Source organism: Sciurus carolinensis, chromosome 18 (assembly GCF_902686445.1).
Source record: "Sciurus carolinensis chromosome 18, mSciCar1.2, whole genome shotgun sequence".
NCBI classification, from domain to species: domain Eukaryota; kingdom Metazoa; phylum Chordata; class Mammalia; order Rodentia; family Sciuridae; genus Sciurus; species Sciurus carolinensis.
In genome coordinates, this window is record NC_062230.1 from 41,393,772 (window position 1) to 41,413,886 (window position 20,115).

The window sequence follows — 20,115 nt, forward strand, 5'->3', positions numbered from 1 at the left end:
AAAATAGATAAATAAAATAAAGGTATTGTGTTCATCTACAACTTTAAAAAATAATAATAAAGAAAGAAAGAAGGAAAGAAAGTCTCCTATAAGCCAGGTGCGGTGGTGCACGACTGCAAGCCCAGTGACTCCAGAGCCTGTGGCAGAACTACAAGTTGAAAGTTCGAGGCCAGGCTCGGCAACTTAGAGAGACCTTTTGACCAAAAAGAGGGGGGAAAAAAAGAAGTTAGGAATTTAGCTCAGCGGTAGAACTAAATCTTCAGTGGAGGGTGGCGGAATCCGTGAGGGGCATGTTTAGCAAACCCATTTCGCAGAAGTAAGACGCTTAAGTGGTAAGCGCACTCCTTCACCGCTAGCAGAAAAAGTGAGGGGCTTAGACTCTTGTTTCGCTAGTGCAGGTTCAAAGCCGCTACCGCCGCCCGGTTGAAGGCTGGGAGGAGCCTGGGCGGGGGCTTTTGGCTCCGCCCCCGGGCCCGTAGGCGCCCCGCCCCGGAAACTACACTTCCCAGCAGGCCTTGAGCTGCCGCCACGCACTTCCTCCCGGCGCCCCCCGCGGCGGGCAAGAGCCTAGCGGGCTCTAGACCTACGCGGCCGTCCTTCGTTGCCACCGCCACCCTCAGAGGAGCTGTCGCGGTCGCCCCCTTGGTCACCATGTCCGCCCAGGCGCAGATGCGGGCCCTGCTGGACCAGCTGATGGGCACGGCTCGGGACGGTGAGTCTGGGCGGCCGACTAGGCGAGGGGCTGGGGCGGGAGTGAGGCGAGGCCGCCGGGCGGCCGGAGGAGGGGGCCATGGCCGTCTGCGTCTGCGCGGGGCGCAGCGCCCCTCCCCCGCTTGCGGACCGCGGGCGCCGAGCCTTTGTCTGAGCCGGTTCGCCTCCGCGGAGGCTGCGGCCGGGCTCCCCGCGGGCCGCCCGTGGGTCCCGGGCGGGCTCCTTCCTCGGAGGCCGCGCGACTGGTGGGGCTTCTGCGACTTCCCGTCGGCGCGGCAGCCCTGCGCCCCCGTGCGAACCAAGAATCGGCGAAGGGCTGGAACCAGCACGGGCTCCGGGTCGCTGGCAGCCCGGCGGCGGAATTCTCCGTGGCTCCTCAGGGCAGAAAAACGGGCCTCGAAACCCCGGGGCGTTCTGTTCTGTACCATTGACAGGGAGCCATAAACTGAGCTTTCTAACGTGGGTTCCTGTCTAGTACTTCTCCAGTCCCTCTTTCCCCACAACCACACAGAGAGCCTCTGCTTAGGCAGCGCTTGGCGGTCGTTAGGCAGGTCGTATTGTAGGGAGGAGCGAAAGATCATGGTTGTCTTAGGATAAAGCGGTTGCATTCTTGCAAAACATATACCTGCTGTGGTTTGTTTCCTTTTCTACTGAAGTAATGAAGTTGTAAGTTCACACTGGCACATTCGCAGGGCTGTGCAGATTCTTTGCACTTTATTTCATAGGTGGATAAGTGCTTTTTAGCTTTCTTTGTTTATTGAGTTGCTTTTGAATTGCTTCCCATATTTTTATTTCATACAAACTGAACAATTGTGGCCCCTCTATTTTATTTATAAAGGTTCAGTGTATCTTTGCCTGCCTACATCAATCTGCAAGGGAGTTGCAGAAAAGCCTCATGTTCATCGAGCCGTGAGTCACAACCAATTTCTAAGCTGTTATAACAAAAAAGTGTTTGCTTTTTTTCACAAGTAACTTTAAAAGTGTAGTTTAGAAAGAAAACATTTTCAATAAAAAGACACTACATTAATCCTGGATGCTTGCAAATCCTAAAATATATTCCTCCTTGACTATTACACAACTCTGTGTCCTATGCACAGATTAGCTTTAAAATTTGTCACATACCACTTTGCCTTTACTTTTATGTATCATTCCCCCTGACTTCCTTACTGCAGGTATGGGCAAGAAAACTTTTCCTTTAAAACTTTTCAACAGCGGGCATAAAATTCTGCAGCTGAGGTCTTGAAGAATGCAGATGGGTACAGTATGTGTTGGCGCTCACAGTGTGTATTGACTAACCTAGTTCCTTTTTGCTTCTTTTGGTATTGTCTTGTTAAAAGTGACTCCCAGGTGCCAACTTTCTTTTTTAAGGGTGGGAATGAAAGGGGAATGAGAAGAATAGGTCTAGATTATTTAAGAGTCAGTGATAAGAATTTGAAACCTTTCTTCTTTATGTAAATTTGGGCAAACCACCTCTTATGTGTTTCTCCATAACAAAAAGATTAAGCTAATTAGTAACTTTTGTTGGTGGAAATTATTAGCTATAAGTCACACAGTTGATTGATGGCACTCACTGATGTCTCACTGCCCACATATATATGTTGGACAATGGCCTTTTGGTGCTCAACCTTTTACTTCTGACTCTTTGACTTCTTTGGCACAATGATGGAGTCAGATATCATTGTGATTCTTCATGGTATATTTAGCCTCCAAAAAAAAAAAAATCTGTGTTCTCCTTGCTCCAGTTGTAAATGTCTTTAGATCAGCTTTTCAGTGTATGTGATGGGGAAAACACAGAAATGATAGTCTGCAAATAATCCAGGTGAATTGTTGTACCAGATATCCTTTTGTGGTTAACCTGATAATATTGTCTTATTTAAAACCACAAATGAATTTCAGGAGACGAAACCAGACAGAGGGTCAAGTTTACAGATGATCGCGTCTGCAAGAGTCACCTTCTGGACTGCTGCCCCCATGACATCCTGGCTGGGACGGTAGGTGCATTTTGGGGGACCTCATGGAACACTCACAGTGAGTGTTATATAGACAGTGAAGGTTTTCAGGTTAAATTTATTTTCCTCCAACCACAGAAATTACTTGAATTACTTGACTAATCTTCAAACTGTAGTTTCTGTTAGTGTGGTTCTATTTTATTTTATGGAACATATTTCAGTGGTGTGAAGTTCTGTTTGTAAAGCTATCAAGTTTTTGTAAAGTCATTCACGTTGTGATACTTACAATGAAGTAGTACAAACATTTTAATTTAGCAAAATGTGTGTTTTAGGTCTGCATGTAGTTCTTTGAATATTCTGGATGGATTTGTTTGTATGATTACAGGTTGAGTATATTCTAGACTTTTTACTCAGCAAGCTACATTTTCTTCTTCCAGTTTCTTTTTTTCTTTTTGATTTTTTTAGTTGTAGATGGACACACAATACCTTTATTGATTTCTTTCTTTTTTTTTTTTTTTTTTTTAATGTGGTGCTGACGATCAAACCCAGTGCCTCACACATGCGAAGCAAGCACTCTACCACTGAGCCACAATCCCAACCCTCTTCCATTTTCTTGTTGTGTTGGTTTTTTTTTTTTTTACAAATCATTTGGAGATAGCATTAATTTTATAGTTTTATATTAATATTAAGTCACCTTTTCGTGAAATCAATACGCTATCCAGTGATTGTAGAATCTACTTCAGATAAACAAAATGGATAATTGCTAGTTTTGTGGAACGTACATTTATCCAAAATTAGATACAATTTAAGTGGAGGACCATGTGTTGATTCACATAGAGCAAAAGTGTTCCACAAAGACTCACCATTTTAAGTCTTTACAGCTACCTTGGGGAATGTAAAAACTGCACACTTATGTTCCAGAAAATATTTCTTCATGGTGAATCATGGCTTCTGTTATTACCATTGTGTTGGGGGCACATCTGCTGAGGAACTGCTCAGCTACATTAAGTCTTCGAGACTGGCATTTCTGGCCGCAGACATGAAATGAACGCCAAACCTGTGCTGGTTGCAGTCTAACCCAGGGTAGGAAAACATCAAATTATTGTTTGCTGTAGCATGTTGTTGGTATTGTGTATGGATTAGTGATGAGCATTTTAGCAGTTGGCTACGTTCTTCTGTAGGAAGCACAGCTTGGAATCACTGACAGAGCCATACTGGGAAAAGGCAGAGAAGACAGATGGATATGAACTGTAGTGAGGGTCTCAACCATTTTTTCAGAGCCCTGTAGCATTACTCTGGAACATTGGCAAGAAAAATAATCAGAATATGCATTTCCCATAGGTACTTTTTGTTAGTTGTAGAGTTATTTGCTTAATATTTATTATTGGACCTCTGCTCTGTGCCAGAGACACTATGCTGATAGTAAAACTCCCACTCTTACCTAGTGGGAAACATGATGGACAGCACATAAGCAAATCAGTAAATAACTTGCTGTTTTTTAGAGTAGGATGATGTGGAAAGGCCTCTGAGGGACATTTGAGCAGAGCCCTGAATGGTGAAAGAACACATGTGTGAGGTTCAGGGATATCATGTTCTGGGTGGAGGCAAGACCAGAGGGAGCATTGCTACATGTCTGATCTGGTGTGAGGGAGGCAGAGGCTGTGGAGTCCGGTGAGTGAAAAGTCATGGGCTTGGTGGATCACTCTAGTGCTTGAATTGGTCAAGATGACTCAACAGAGATGTTTGAGAAGAGCAGTCTGAGAAGGAGGAGGAGGAGGAGGATAATGATACCAGGAAGCATATACGAACATAAAGAAAGTGCTTGACGAAGGTCAGGGGCTGCTGAACATAGGGCGAGGATTGAAAACTCTGATGGAGGTTGTGAATGTTGAGCTTTGCTGTCCTGGGCTATGTGGAGGTAAGGTGTAGTGGAACAGATCACTGTTCTGTGGAGTTTTGCAATACCCCAAAATAGAATGACCATAGTTTTTTAGAATATAACAGCAGAGAGAGCAAGTGGTTATAATCCTCAGCCTACTAAGGGCTGCTCCTGGTCCAGGTTTTTGTCAAACTCTTTTCTCTGATTAATGGGGTGGGTCAGAGTGATGGAAGTAATTATTGAGTTTTATAGGAAAGTGTAGTCTTAATTAGTGAGTTTGGAAGATTAAAGTAACAATTGGAGGTAAGGTGGTTGCACTGTGCCTTGGTAGAACTTTATTTTCTGAAGATTCAGGCACCTTTAGTTGTCTTCCTTGTCAGCAGTGGTTTCTTTCTTTCTTTCTTTCTTTCTTTTTTTTTTTAAATCTCTTTTCAGTTGGGGTTGAACACAGGGGCACTTTACCACTGAGCTATATTCCTATCTGTCTCACCAAAGTTGCACAGGCTGGCCTCCAACTTGGGATCTTCATGCCTTAGTTTCCCAAGTTGCTGGGGTTACAGGGCATGCACCATCACACCTGGCTTTCTTTTCTTTCTTTTTTTTTTTTTTTTTTTTTTTTGTGGTAGTCAACCACTGAGCAAATCCCCAATCCTTTTAATTTTACTTTTGATACTGCTCTTGCTAAGTTGCCCAGGCTGATCCTGAACTTGTGTGATCCTCCTGCCTTAGCACTCCCTAAGAGTTGGAATGTACACTATCTCATATTTGGCTTCCTGTCAGCAGTGTTAGACCACCAGAGCATGGAGTGGAAAACATAGGTGTTTGTACTACATCCCTATAGTAAAAAAAATGTCTTGGGGCTGGGGTTGTGACTCTGTGGTAGAGCACTTGTCTCACATGTGCAAGGCACTGGGTTCGATCCTCAGCACCACATAAAAATAAATAAAATAAAGGTACTATGTCCTTCTGCAACTAAAAATATATTAAAAAAAAAAAAAATCTTGACACATTGGACCTTATAGCCAAATTGGAATATTTTGGAAAAATTTAGTGGGATATATCAGCTCTCCTTAGTGTTTCAACTCCTTGTCTCCTTGGCATAGCTGGAAGGTATACCAAAGAAGGTAGTTATGGATCCCAATCCAGTAGTCTGCTTTAGTAATGACTTTTGCGCTTGCTTGCGTCAAATAAAGTGGTGAACTTTGCTTAAGGTGAGGTGTCCTAATATCAAAACTTGCTTGATAGTTGAAGTGTTTAAAATGGAAGCCAGTGTGTACTTCAGACATTCTGGATTTGGGTTAAAAGGTTTTAGTATTTAACTTCCTTTGGTGATGGTTTTTTCTTTGAACAATAGAGCCTTTGTTAATTTATGGCATTTCTTTCTGATAGTCCACTCATTTTTCAGCTATAAGCACTTAGTTCCATTTGTGGAACTGTGTATCATTCTGTCTATTTTGGGCTCTACTGGGTATTGGCCCTGTGGTACTCTACTACTGAGCTACATCCATCTCCCTTTTTATGTTTGAGACAAGGTCTTTCTAAGTTCCTCAGGCTGGCCTTGAACTTGCAATCCTTCTGCCTCAGCCTTCTGAGCAGCTGGGATTATAGGCCTGACCCACTACACCTGACTGAATAATACCTAGGCCAGGTATAGTGGCACACACCTATAATCCCAACTACTCAGGAGACGAAGGCAGAAAGATCACAAGTTTGAGGTCAATCTTGACAGCTTAGCAAACCCTGTCTCAAAAAATAAAGAACTGGATGTATAACTCAGTGGTAAAGTGCCCTTGGGTTCAGCCTCCAGTACCAAAAAAAAAAAAAAAAAAAAAAGAATTAGTGCTTGGTACTTAGAAAAGTTGATAAAGCAGAAATTATATTACCAGGTTTACAGGGACAGTGATCTTAGTTACAACTTTGACTTCAAGAAACTCTTGACTCTTCCTCTAGATTCCCTAGGTACTCAGCATAACCTGAGCTACATCTGACCTGAGAATAAAAATAATGGACAAAAGTCAGTCTTTGGTCAAAATGAAGACAAATTCCACTATTTTTTTTCCCAGCCCCATTTTGACTCTGTTGCTGGTAAAAGGAAAGGGTATTCTAGTACTAAGCCTGGTGAATATTTTCTACAAGACTAGGCCCAAGAATCAGACATTACAAGTCCTTTAATTTGCATAGGAAGTAAGGGTTTTTATAATCCAAGAACTTGTAAAAATAGTTTGGGGCACAGTTATACTTCAAGCTTAAAGGAGTTAGTGAAGTTCAATGATATATATATATTTTTTCTTACTAGTTACATAACCATGTGCTTTTTTTTTTTTTTTAATTTCCGCCCCCCTCTCTGATCAGGTTAGTTTTTGTTAACAACCCATCCATGCAAACTTCCTTATTATTGTGCAGATGGCCAGACTGGAGGTTCCTGCATAGAACAGTATTCTTAGGGTTTAGATAAAAAGCATGCCTTATTACCTCTTTAGTCTATATTTGGTTACAACATACAGTAGGACATCAAGCAAATCTTACTGACAACACAGACCATTTTGTTTTAGTAAGAAGGCTGATTGTTTCCCAAGTTGGGCAAACTGAGTGACCCAGTTATGTGTCTAAGGTCATTTACCAGGTTAGGAGAATGTTTGAAAGATTCTTTAAACTATTGAATCAGCCCTTTCTGCTTTAAGCCCTTTATTATACAAAGAGCTACACAAAGCCACTTGTTAGGCGGTGTTTAATTGCCAAAACCCAATTTCTGTCTCATCTTTCTTATTTGTTTTAGGCATAGGGCATCTTTCTTTCTTTCTTTCTTTCTTTCTTTCTTTCTTTCTTTCTTTCTTTCTTTCTCTCTCTCTCTCTCTCTCTCTCTCTCTCTCTCTCTCTCTCTCTCTCTCTTTCTTTCTTTCTTTCTTTCATTTTCTTCATGTTAGGAATCAAAACCATGACCTTGTACATGCTAAGCATCCATTCTACTTCTAAGCTATATCCCCAACCCTGTTTTTAAATTTTGTGACAGAATCTCCTTAAGTTGTCCAGACCGACCTAGAATTTGGGATTCTCCACCCTCAGGCTCCCTTGCTGGAATTACAGGCCTGGTCCACCTTCTCTTGGCCAACATGGTGTATCTCGAGTAGTTAAGACCACAGGAGGAATTCTAGAAACCTGTTACAGTGACCTTGTGTTTTGGCCCTTGCCAGTTACACCCCTTAAAATATTCCTTCCTGTTTCACCTGCAGCAAAAATAAAACCGATGGTACCACGCATGGTGGCACACGTCTGTATTCCCACCTACTGGGAAGCTGAGATGGGAGAATCACAATTTTGAGGCCAGTCTGGGCAACTCAACCCTCAAAAGTAGAGTAAAAAAGGGCTGCTACTGTAGCTCAGTGGTAGAGCACTTGGCTAATATGTGCAAGGCCCTGTGTTCAAGGCCACTACTGCAAGTAAGAAAAGTAAATGCATAAAAGTTGTGAAAGTTAATATGATAGGTATTTCTTTTTTGCGGTACTGGGGATCGAACTCAGGGCCTTGTGCTTTCGAGGCAAGCACTACCAGCTGAGCTATCTCCCCAGCCCCGATAGGTGTTCTTGATTGCAGTTCACTTATCTCTGGATCTAAAAGAGATGCACCTTTACACTGTTGAGTGCTTCTTTTCCAAGTATCTCATAATCATGGTGGTAAAAGAAACTTCTCAGCCATATTTGATTTCTTAATTTTCTTGTCAGTTTTAGTACTCAAAAAAATGTATTGTTTATCTTATCAGTTAAAATACCAAGTGATAGCTGGGCACAATGACACATGCCCCTAATGCTGAGACAGGAGTATTGCAAGTTCAAAGCCAGCCTCAGCAACTTAGCAAGGTCCTAAGCAATTTAGTGATACCCTGTCTCTAAAATATAAAAAGGACTGGAGTTGTTGCTCAGTGTTTAAGCACCCCTTTGTTCAATCCCTAGTATCAAAAAGTAAAAATCAAAAATAAAGTGTCAAGCCGTGTTGCATGCTCTACACACTTTCTGCAGAGTGTTCATGTGTGAATGTTTTGTTTTCCACAGCGCATGGATTTAGGAGAATGTACCAAGATCCACGACTTGGCCCTCCGAGCAGATTATGAGATTGCAAGTAAAGAAAGAGATCTGTTCTTTGAATTGGATGTAAGTGTTATTTGGTGTTGATTCTTCCCTATTGTAAAGAACCAAATATAGAACTAATTAGAATAATGTAGCACTCCCAAATTAGTAAGCAAAATAATGAAGTAGGCATTTGTTATCACTCTTCTGTAGCTGAGTACTGGAGTATTATCTACATCTCTTTGTCTATCATTCCATTACTATCCAGAATTTTGTATGTATGATTTTCTTTCAAAAACATTTTTATTACATATTTTTGTGATTTTTGCTTTGTTTTAAGCTTTATAAGTATGGTTTCAAGCTTGCCTGTAAACCCAGCTACTTGGGAGACTGAGGTGGGAGGATCCCAAGTTGAAGACCAACCTGGGCAACTTAGCAATACCATGTTGCAAAATAAGAAAAGGGGTTCAATCCCAGTACTGCAAAAAAAAGATGAGGAGGGGCAGTGCTAGGGATGTAACTCTGATAAAGTGCTTGTTTAGCATGCGTGAGGCCTGGGATTCTGTAGATCATCTAGACCTGATTTTTTTTTTTTTTTTTTTTTTTTCTCTTTCAGCATTACATTTATGTTTACCTCTGTTGTTGGGCAGGGTTTATTTTTCATTGCTGCTCCACAAACTGTCTTTTCTTTATTTAAAAACATTAGAATTGATTCTAGTTTTTCTATTTTCTGTTATAAATAATAACAGGAATTTAAAAAATAGCTTCTTAGTTACATGTATAGGGATTTAGTTAGGGTGTATTCTTAGCAGAGGATTTACTTCCTGTTTGTACCCCTAATATCAGTGCATATGCCCCCATCAATACTTAGGTTTTATCAGATTGTTTAAGTTTTGCAATTTAGCAGTTGTAAAATGGGATTTGATTATGATCTAACCAGTAAAGAGGTCATTGCCTTGAGACTTGGAGTTTCAGAAACTGATAAGGTCTAAAGATGTATAGGTTGAAGTCCTCATTTTAGTAATGAATCTTTTTGGATTATAGATCTTACTAGCATTTTTATTAAACCAAAATGTCAATGCAATTTTTAAGTGACTTGATGAATTTAATGCTACAAAAGAAATACATTAATGGAAGAAACTGGGATTATGGAAAATAACTGAAATATATATAGATCTAATTTAGTATATTATGAAGGGTGTGTGTTGCACCAGTGTGGAGTACAAAGGTTGTTCAGTGAACAGTGTTGAAAACTGTGATAAGCCATTTGGAAAAATAACAGGTTTGATGACACAAATTCTGTCATCTTAAAATGTTACAAAACCCAGAAAGTTAAGAGAGAAAGCTAGGCACATTTGTCTGCAAAGGAACTCAAAATACTGGCATATCAAAAATTCCCATACACTCCCAGTAACTGAGGAGGCTGAAGCAGGAGAAGTTCACAGCCAGCCTCAGCAACTTAGTGAGATCTTGCCTCAAAATGAGAAAATGGAAAAGGGGATGTAACATAGTGATAAAGCACCCCTAGGTTCAGTTCCCAGTCCCACCAGAAAATGAACGAATGAATGAAGTTCCCTTATGTTGGGAGAGATAGTGAGATGTCACTCAAAGGGTACAAATTTTCTGCTGTAAGATGAAAGTCAGTAAACTAGAACAAATTGTTTTTAGTATGTATAAAGATGGACTGCTTTCTTCATATGTAAAATTTTTCGGATAAGAACAGTATCAAGGGGCTGGGGTTGTGGCTCAGTGGTAGAGTACTCGCCTAGCTTGCATGATCCTCAGAGTTAAGGAGAGTTAAGTGGTTCTGATCTGCCTCCAGGCATCCCAGCAGTGGCAGTTCTGAGGGTGGGTCTGACTGGTACAGTTGAGTATGCTCAAGAATAAACTTGCTCTAGAGTCTCGTGCACCATTGTAACTGCAAGAGGCAAAAACCCTCTGACTTCTTTGGTAAGGGAGTGGTATGGTCCAGCTCTTCATGATGGGATGATGCATAGCTGTGAAAGGAGAACAGTGTCCTTCAGTGTGTGTTGATGTGAACCTTCAGGGAGTGAGAAGCAGAGCGTGATAGGATACTTTCTTAGTTCTTTTTCCGGTGAGCTGTGTGTGGTTTGTATCTTCGTGCTGGGACTCAAATGCAGGACTTCATGCATGCTAGGCAAGCACACTAACGCTAAGCTGCAGCCCCAGCCCTGGTAATTTTTGTTTTGAGACAGGGTCTTGGTAAGTTGCTGCAGCTGATCTTGAATTTGCAGTCGTCCTGCCTCAGCTCCCTGAGTAACTGGAACTACAGGTGTGTGCCACTACGCCTATCTCCTTCGTAGCTTTCCTGTATTGTGCTTGGGCAGACCTTACTTATTCTCATTTATTAATATATTTTTGCAATCCAATTCTCCTCCCCCAGACTCCTGAGTAACTGGAATTACAAAGGTGTTCAGTGTTATTTTCAAAGGAAGGAATTGTGTATTGGTTGAAGTGCTTTATGTGCAGATAGTAGTTTTAGAGGAACATCAGCGGTTGTGGACACTTGTCTTGGGAGAGCGGGTTGGGAGGCTAGGGTAGGCAGATCGGTAACATTTGTATACTTTGTGAAAATTATTTATTCAGTTTGAAAGGTAACCTCCCTCCACCATCTCCCCCATAACTCCCTACAGATCATTTTTTTTCCTTTTTTTAAAGTTTTTTTTATTTTTATTATGTTTTAGCTGTCAGTGAACCTTATTTATTTATGGTGCTGATAATTGAACCCAGTACCTCACACATGCTAGGCAAGTGCTCTCCCACTGAGCTACAACCCCAACCCAACCTACAGGTCATTTCTGACTTATAGGTGGCTCATTAAAATGTTCAGTCACCAGTGCTGTACACTTAAGGAACAGAGCCTCCCATTGAGAATTAAGAGTGAGCTGCAGTAGCAGTGTGTGCCGGAGGGCAGTCTGTCATGGCATTGTCAGCATATTAGATGCAGATATTCTTGGTTCCGTAATTCCCCTGCTGGGAATGTATCTTAAGGACATGGCAAATGAATACACAGGAAAGAGGTGTATTGTACCTCTTTTAAAAAGGAAAAGAAAGGGTATAATAAGGCTACTTATTAATGGTACTGGTTACATGAACTGTCCCATCATAGGTCATAGGATGCCCTGTGAAGCTTTAAGCAGTTATCTCTGAGTATTAAGGAGTTATTGCCTTCAAATACTTTTTGGATAGTATCTTCATAAAGACATAATTTATGTGCTATAAGATTTATCCTGCTTTGCTACAGGGCCTGGTGGCACATGCCCATAATGACATTGACTCATTGACTCTGTCACTGAAGCAGGAGGATCACAAATTCAATTCTGGCCCAGACAACTTAGTGACACCCTTTCTCAAAATTTGAAAGGGACTGGGGATGTAATTTTGTGGCAGAGTACAAAAAAAGAAAAAAGATTTACCCTGCTTTTGTTTTTCTGTGTTTTTTGGGGTACCGGGGATTGAACTCAAGGTTACTTGACCCTGAGCCACATCCCCAGCCCTCTTTTGTGTTTTATTTAGAGACAGGGTCTCACTGAGTTGCTTAGCACCTCACTATTGCTGAGACTGGCTTTGAACTCATTATCATCTTCCTCAGCCATCTGAGCTGCTGGGATTACAGACCTGTGCCACCATGCCCCGCCCTCTTTTGGTTTTTGAGACAGGATTTAGCTAAATTGCCGACTATGACCTTGAATTTGGGATTCCTTACTTCAACCTCCCAAATTGCTGGGATTATAGGCGTGTGCCCCCAGACCCAGCTTTAAGTTTGAAACCATGTAAGGCATACTTGTGTAGCTTGTTTTGAGTAGTATTTGCTTCATTGCTGAAATACTTCCATGAGATATACATTCAGCTGCGGCTTATTTGAAAGTGTTGAATTTTTTCTGCCAGAATTCATGAAAGCAGCATGGAAAAACCTTGGGGGAGGAATGAGATTTGGTTCGATGGGTCAGTCAGGTACATAGAAGCCCTCTTTATCAGTCAGGCAAACAGACAACTGACACCAAAATAGTAACATTTATTAATAAACAGATATATTAAATGAAACTATCATTTTGAGTTGTGTGTTTAAAAAATTTTTGTTACAAGTCAGGATACAGCTTAGTGGTAGAGTACTTTTTTGGCTCAAGGCCCTTGGTTCAATTCCCAGTACTACCAAAAAAAATATACTACTAATGATCAATAAATAAAGTAATCCAGATTGTTGTGGTCAGATTAACAGGCATGCTTTTACACTGATGCTACTGCTATGACTCCTGTTCCTTGTTTTTAATTTTTGGGTACTAGAAATTGAACCCAGGGGTGCTCTTACTACAAGCTACATTCCCAGCCTTTAAAAAAATTTTTTTTTAGTTGGAAATGGACATAATACCTTTATTTTATTTATTTATAATTATGTAGTGCTGAGGATCAAATATGGTGCCTTATACATGCAAGGCAAGTGCTCCACCAATGAGCTACAACCCCAGGTCCCCCCCACCCCCACAAATCAAATTTTTGATTTGAGACAGTGTCTTGCTAAGTTGCTGAAGCTGTCTTTGAATCAGGGATCTTCCTGCCTCAGCCTCCTGAGCTACTGGGATTACAGGCCTGTGCCACCATGCCAGGCTTAAAGGTTTTGTTTATTTATTGATTTAATATTTTCAGTTGTTGATGGGTATTTATTTATTTGATTTGATTTATATGTGGTGTAGGGAATTGAACCCAGCACCTCACACATGCTAGGCAAGTGCTGTGTTACTGGGCCACAACCTCAACCCTTAAAGTTCTGTTTTTGAGACAGATCTTGCTGTATTATGCGGGCTGGCCTCAAGCTCCTGGGTCAAGTGATCCTCCTGACTCAGCTTCCAGAGTACCTGTTACTAGAGGTGTGCTCCAGCATATCAGGCTGTAGTATTGATTCTTGGTACATTGTATAAATGCAGAGTGTGTCCTTGTGAAAGGCTTTATTTTTGAAGTTTACTTTTTTTTTTTTTTTGCGGTGCTGGGGATTGAACCCAGGGCCTTGTGCATGCAAGGCAAGCACTCTACCAACTGAGCTATATCCCCAACCCTACTATTTCTTAATTAGTTGCTGAACTCATAGTTCAAATGGCATTTGACTTTCATTATGATATTGTATATAATTTGAAGATCTTACCAATCCTTTATATAAATGTAAAATGTTAAATGTATAAATGTAAACGTATAATGCTAAATAGATGAGTCATCTCGTTAAATTGTTCAGCAGGTGTACTTACTACAGAAGAGAAATCATAAAATGTTTATTGGAACATTTTGAATCATTGAAGTAGTAGAAAAACTCAAATATACACAGGAAGGATTAAAGTACTTTTGTAAAAACCAGTGATATACTGCACAACTCTGGATTATAGTAAGTAGGTGTGATATGAAAAGAATAACTTAAAAATGTGGTTGGACCAGAAATTATGTGTTTAAGTATGCACACTTAATGCAGTTTTAAAGGGTATACATCACATCACACAGTTAGTTATCATTTCCTGGAAAAGGGAAGGGAAAGAATTACTTTTGGGGGGCGGGTACTGAGGATTGAACCCAGAGGCACTTTTGCCACTAAGCCACATCCCCAGTCATATTTATTTTTTATTTTGAGACAGGGTCTCATGAAGTTGCTTAGGGCACTACTGAGTTGCTGAGGCTGTCCTAGAACTTGTGAGCCTCCTGCCTTAGCCTCCAAAGTTGCTGGGATTACAGAAGATTAACATTTTCTCTGTCATATAAAGCTATTAGGTTTATTAGATTGCTAATATAATCAGTTTATTAGATTGCTAATATAGTAGGCAAAAATAAAAAAGTGTAAAAGTTTCTACCTTGTGACTTATTTCTGCAAATCTATGCTAATAATGTGATTAGCAGCTGGGCACTAGCAGCACCTGCCTATATTCCCAGCAACTTGGAAGCTCAGGCAGGAGGATCAAATATTTGAGGCATGCTTGGCTTAGAATTTTAAAAAATGGGTGGGGATGTATCTAGGTGGCAGAGTTCAATTCCCAGGGCCCACCCCTGCTGCCGCTGCAAAAAAATCCATTGGAAATATACACACAGATTGTGCATAATACACGCAGAATTTGTGGCAGGATTATTTGTAAGATTGAAAAATTGGGGGGCTGGGGAGATAGCTCAGTCAGTAGAGTGCTTGCCTTGTAAGCACAAGGCCCTGGGTTCAATCCCCAGCACCAAAAAAAAAAAAAAAGAAAAAAAAAAAAAAAGAAAAATTGGGTGCAACAGATCTTATCAGTAGCAAAAAACAAGATCAGTAACAAAAATACCAAAAGCTTTTTTTTTTTTTTTTTAATGTTCTTAATGACCATGTATTGCTTATTCAGAGAATTCATAACTGAACTTTAAAAATACAGAGGTTATGGGATTGTGGCTCAGTGGTAGAGCAGTTGCCAGTGTGAGGCACTGGGTTTGATTCTCAGCACCACATGTAAATAAATAAATAAAGGTTCCTCAACAACTAATAGAAATTTTTGTGTGTGTGTGGTGCTGGGGATTGAACTCAGGACCTTGTGCTTGCGAGGCAAACACTCTACCAACTGAGCTATCTCCCCAGCCCCTAATAGAAATATTTTTTTAAAAGGAAAAGGAAAAAAATACAGAGGTTTTCGAGGTATGATGACCATGGCACATGCCGATGATCCCAGTGACTAACGCAGGAGGATTGCCAGTTTGAGGCCAACCTCAGCAACTTATCGAGGCCCTGTCTCAAAATAAAAAATAAAAGGGTTGGTGACGTGACTGAGTAGAAAAGCACCCTTGTGTTCAGTCCCTAGTACCAAAAAAAAAAAAAAAAAAAGACTGGTAGTAAGCATTTACAGGCCTTTGCTGCCCATCCTGCTCCCTACAGGAAACAAGCCTTCATTTGCTACCTGCTTCCTGCAGGCAGCCAGAAACAACAGGTGAGGTGTTTTTGTTGTTGTTGTTGTTCTTGTTCTTGGGTTTTTTGCATTGCTGGCAATTAACCTGGGGCCTCTTTTTTTTTTTTTTTTTTTTTTTTTTTTTTTTTTTAATTAAAAAAAAAAAAAAATTTAGGGGATTGAACTCAGGACCTTGTGCTTGCAAGGCAAGCACTCTATCAGCTTAGCTATCTCCCCAGCCCCAACCCAGGGCCTCTTACTTGCTAGGCAAGTGCTCTGCCACTAAGGTGTATCCCAGCTTTTTATTTTTATTTGGGAACAGTGTCTCACTGAGTTTCCCATTTGGCCTTGAGCTTCTGATTGCCTGCCCCAGTCTCCTCTGAGTAGCTGGGTTAGTTGTGCACTGTGACACCCAGCTTCAGCTGGTTAATGTTTCTTGTGTGGGGGGGGGCATTTTGGGAGATCTAACCCAGGGGTGCAGCTCTTTTTATTTCAAGACAGAGCCCCACTAAATTTTCCAGGCTGGCCTCTAACTTGTAATCTTCCTGCCTTGGCCTCCTAAGTCACTGGGATTACATCATACCTGGATTTCCACAGGTTAATTCTTAAATTCCACAAACAGGTTTTGATTAGTTGACTGTTTTTTTGATTGGTCAACTTTTTAACAAAATATTTCAGAGCATTTGCTAGAAGCTCATATTTCCTGTTCAAAGATTGTCTCTATCAGAAATCTGAGGCTTTGCTGGCAAGAAAAGGAGTAGGATTTCCCGTTCATAGAAGTCTTATAGAATGGTGGCATGGGCAGAATCTTTTTTTTTTTTTTTTTTTAAAACAGATTGCATTTTGATTCATTGTACACAAATGGGGTACAACTTTTCATTTCTATGGTTGTACACATTCTAGATTCACACCATTCATACATATACATAGGGTAATACTATCTGTCTCATTCTACTGTCTTTCCGTCCCCCACCCCTCCCATCCTATTTTCCTCTACACCATCCAAAGTTCCTTCATTCTTCTCTTCCCCCCTGCCACCTCCCCTTGTTATTTATCATCATCCACTTAGAGAAAACATTCGACCTTTGTTTTTTTGGGCTTGGCCTGTTTCACTTAGCATATTTTCCAGCTTCATCCATTTACCAGCAAATGCCATAATTTTATTCTTCTTTATGGCTGAGTAATATTCCATTGTGTATATGTACCACAGTTTCTTTATCCATTCATCAATTGAAGGGCATCTAGGTTGGTCCCACAATCTAGCTATTGTGAATTCAGCTGCTGTGAACATAAATGTGGCTGTATCACTGTAGTATGCTGACTTTAAGTACTTTGGGTATAAACTGAGGAGTGGGATAGCTGGATCAAATGGTGGGTCCATTTCAAGTTTTCTGAGGAATCTCCATACTGCTTTCCAGAGTGACTGGATCAATTTGCAACTCCACCAGCAATGTATGAGTGTGCCTTTTTCCCCACATCCACGACAACACTTGATATTGTTTGTGTTCTTGGTAATAGCCATTCTAATTAGAGATAGATGAAATTTTAGGGTGATTTTAATTTTCATTCCTCTACTAGGGATGATGAGCACTTTTTCATATATTTGTTGATCGCCTGTATATTTTTTTCTGTGAAGTGTCTGCCCAGTTCCTTAGCTGATTTATTGATTGGGTTCTTTGTATTTTGGGTATAAAGTTTTTTAAGTTCTTTATAGATTTTGGAGATTCGCGCTTTATCTGAAGTGCGTGTGGAAAAGATTTTATCCCATTCTGTAAGCTCTCTTTTCACATTGTTGATTGTTTCCTTTGCTGAGAAAAAGCTTTTTAATTTGAATCCATCCCATTTATTGATTAATGCTTTTATTTCTTGTGCTGTGGGGGTCTTGTTAAGGAAGTCTGGTCCTAAGCCGACATGATGGAGATTGGGGCCTACTTTTTCTTCTATTTGGTGAAGGATCTCGGGCCTAATTCCTAGATCCTTGATCCATTTTGAGTTGAGTCTTGTACAGGGTGAGAGATAGGGGTTTAATTTCATTTTACTGCATATGGATTTCTAGTTTTGAAGCACCATTTGTTGGGAGAAACCATTTTTTCTCCATTGTATGTTTTTGGCTCCTTTGTCTGGTGTGAGGTTACTGTACTTATGTGGGTATGTCTCTGTGTCTTCTACCCTGTACCACTGGTCTACCTGTCTATTTTGGTGCCACTACCCTGCTGTTTTTGTTACTGTTGCTCTATAGTAGAATTTAAGGTCTAGTATTGTGATACTTCCTGCATTACTCTTCCTGCTCAGGATCACTGTAGCTATTCTGGGTCTTGTTTTTCCAGATGAATTTCATGATTGCTTTCTTTACTTCTATGAGAAGTGTTATTGGGATTTTAATTGGAATTGTGTTAAATCTGTATAGCACCTTTGGAAGTATGGCCACGTTGATAATATTAATTCTGGCAAACATTGCATATAAGTCCTTTTTGCTATAAATTTTTAAAAAGCAGGTTAAAGGTATGATTAGATACTTTTCTACCAAAAAAGGACCAAAAATAAGAATTTATCCATAGTTTTTATTTTTAAGGTTCTAAGACTTTGTGTTTATGGGCCCCCACTCTTGGGAAGAAGGGGTGTGCCAGGTACTTTTAGGAATTCGTGTTTCATGACACCCCTAAGATGGGGCACTAAGGAAAGCCACATTTTGAAGAACATGGTGGTTTAGAAGGCTTCTCTGTGGTCTGCTTTTTCTATGCTATATTTATCATTCATTCATTAGGTTTTCAAACATCTGAAGCCATAACCAGTTTGGATTCTGCTTGTGGTATAAGTAATTGCTTTGCTCAGTGAAGGCACTGGCAGAGTGGTCAGGTGTCCATCTTCCACTCCACCTCCTTGAATGGATCCCTGGGTCTGTCAGGTGCACAGTGCTGTCTTCGAGTGAACAGTAGGGGCACTTCCTAGGTGAGCCTTGGGCACGTCAGCTGTCTTATTGGCAGCTTTGGTCCCAGGTGAGCACAGGTGACCAGTTCTTCATCTTCCTGGAAATCAGCATGCCACTGTGTTGGCACACACAGGCTAGATCATTTGATTCCCTCCTGGTCTGACCTGAACATAGTGAATGTTTATGTTATCATAACAGGAACTTTGATTTTCTCAATTATGGAATTGGATCTGAAGTCAGACACAGCGAGTAGGGTGATTTGCCCTTTTTAATCCCTGGGAGACTTAGCACCATCATAGAGCCTCTCCCCTGTTTATTCGTATTCGAAGAAATGTTGGAGACTCCTGGAAGATGCTGGTCCTTTCCAATGTCCCTCTGTTGAGTAACACTGATCTCTGGACAATCACCCTGCTCTCTACTTTTGGAGGGAGGATGCAGATCATAACCTCTGGACCTGTCGTTCTTTCAGCTGCTTTCTCATCCCCAGCCCAAATTTTCCTTTCTATTTTGGTAACACGCTACTTTGTCTAAATCTGTCATCACTGCTAATGGACTTGCTATCATATTGGACATGATGTTATCCTTAGCCAGCTGACTAATGGAGGAGGTCCTTCTTAGTAGCACAGAGGGATGGTTGGAAGTTGATGTCCTGCCTGTAATTACATTGACCTTTGCCTGGTTGTTGTGCATTCACCGTAGCACCTGTGGCAATTTATTCATTCTTTTCAGAGTAAGCAGTTAGATTTGTAGAATTCCTTTTCCTTCTTTGTGAACTGAATTTCCTCATGCTATAGACAGTAGACAGTAGGCAATAACTAAATTTATTCACAACTCTCAGTAATATTTACCTTTTCTTTTTTAAAGAATCGAACCCAGGGGTGCTTTACCACTGAGCCACATTTCCTGCCCTTTTTTAATTTTATTTTGAGACAGGGTCTTGCTAAGTTGCTTAGGGCCTTGCTAAGTTGCTGAGGGCAGCTTTGAACTCGAGATCCTCCTGCCTCAGCCTTCTGAGCCACTGGGATTACAGGTATGTGCATTTGCGCCTTGCTTTGATGTTACCTTTTCTATTTCCATAGAGATGTGTTCCCAGAGAGATGTGTTGTTGAAGGTTGGAGGTCCTTTTATGAATTTTGAAAATGTGCAAGAAAATCACATGAAAACACCATGCTTCCTAGCATTTGTTTGTTTAACAAAACCTTTGATTTATTATGATTACAGATTTCTTAGCTATAGCTGAAGTCTACAGGAATACATTCCTGGTATCCCAGGGGGTTCCTTGAGTGTATGGCATGCATCATCAATCATCCCTTTCTGCTTTTCCTGAGCTAGGCAATGGATCACTTGGAGTCCTTTATTGCAGAGTGTGATCGGAGGACTGAGCTTGCCAAGAAACGGTTGGCAGAAACACAGGAGGAGATCAGTGCAGAAGTTTCTGCAAAGGTATGTCAGGTGTCCTTGGTACAGATTGCCATCTGTAATTGAATTGCTAGTAGATAGCGCTCTGCCTCACCATCATTGAGTGACTAAGCATGCCCATGCCAGAGGGTTGCTGCCTTGCCTTTTTTCCTTATCTCTTTTCTCCTCTGTACATAATTTCTTTCACTTTGCTTATTTATTTGTTTGAAGTTCTAGGGATTAAGCCCAGGGCCTTGCTCACTGGGCAAGGCCACTGAGCTACACCGGA

General features: G+C 40.9%; 1 protein-coding gene across 6 annotated transcripts in view; it reads left to right on the forward strand.

Annotated features, from left to right (window-relative positions):
* The first annotated feature begins 539 nt into the window (after positions 1–539).
* Positions 540–20,115, forward strand: part of Luc7l (LUC7 like) — a 31,498-nt gene continuing 11,922 nt past the window's right edge. For 2 of the 6 annotated variants that reach the window (XM_047532990.1, XM_047532992.1), the window contains exons 1-4: positions 540–712; positions 2,608–2,702; positions 8,586–8,684; positions 19,761–19,871. In XM_047532990.1, the coding sequence (XP_047388946.1) occupies positions 652–712; positions 2,608–2,702; positions 8,586–8,684; positions 19,761–19,871 (366 nt within the window). In that variant the 5' untranslated portion in view covers positions 540–651. Of the gene's footprint in view, positions 713–1,549; positions 2,703–3,581; positions 3,744–8,585; positions 8,685–19,760; positions 19,872–20,115 lie in introns of all 6 variants that reach the window. The other 4 variants (XM_047532991.1, XM_047532995.1, XM_047532994.1 and 1 more) reach the window with 4 other exon arrangements.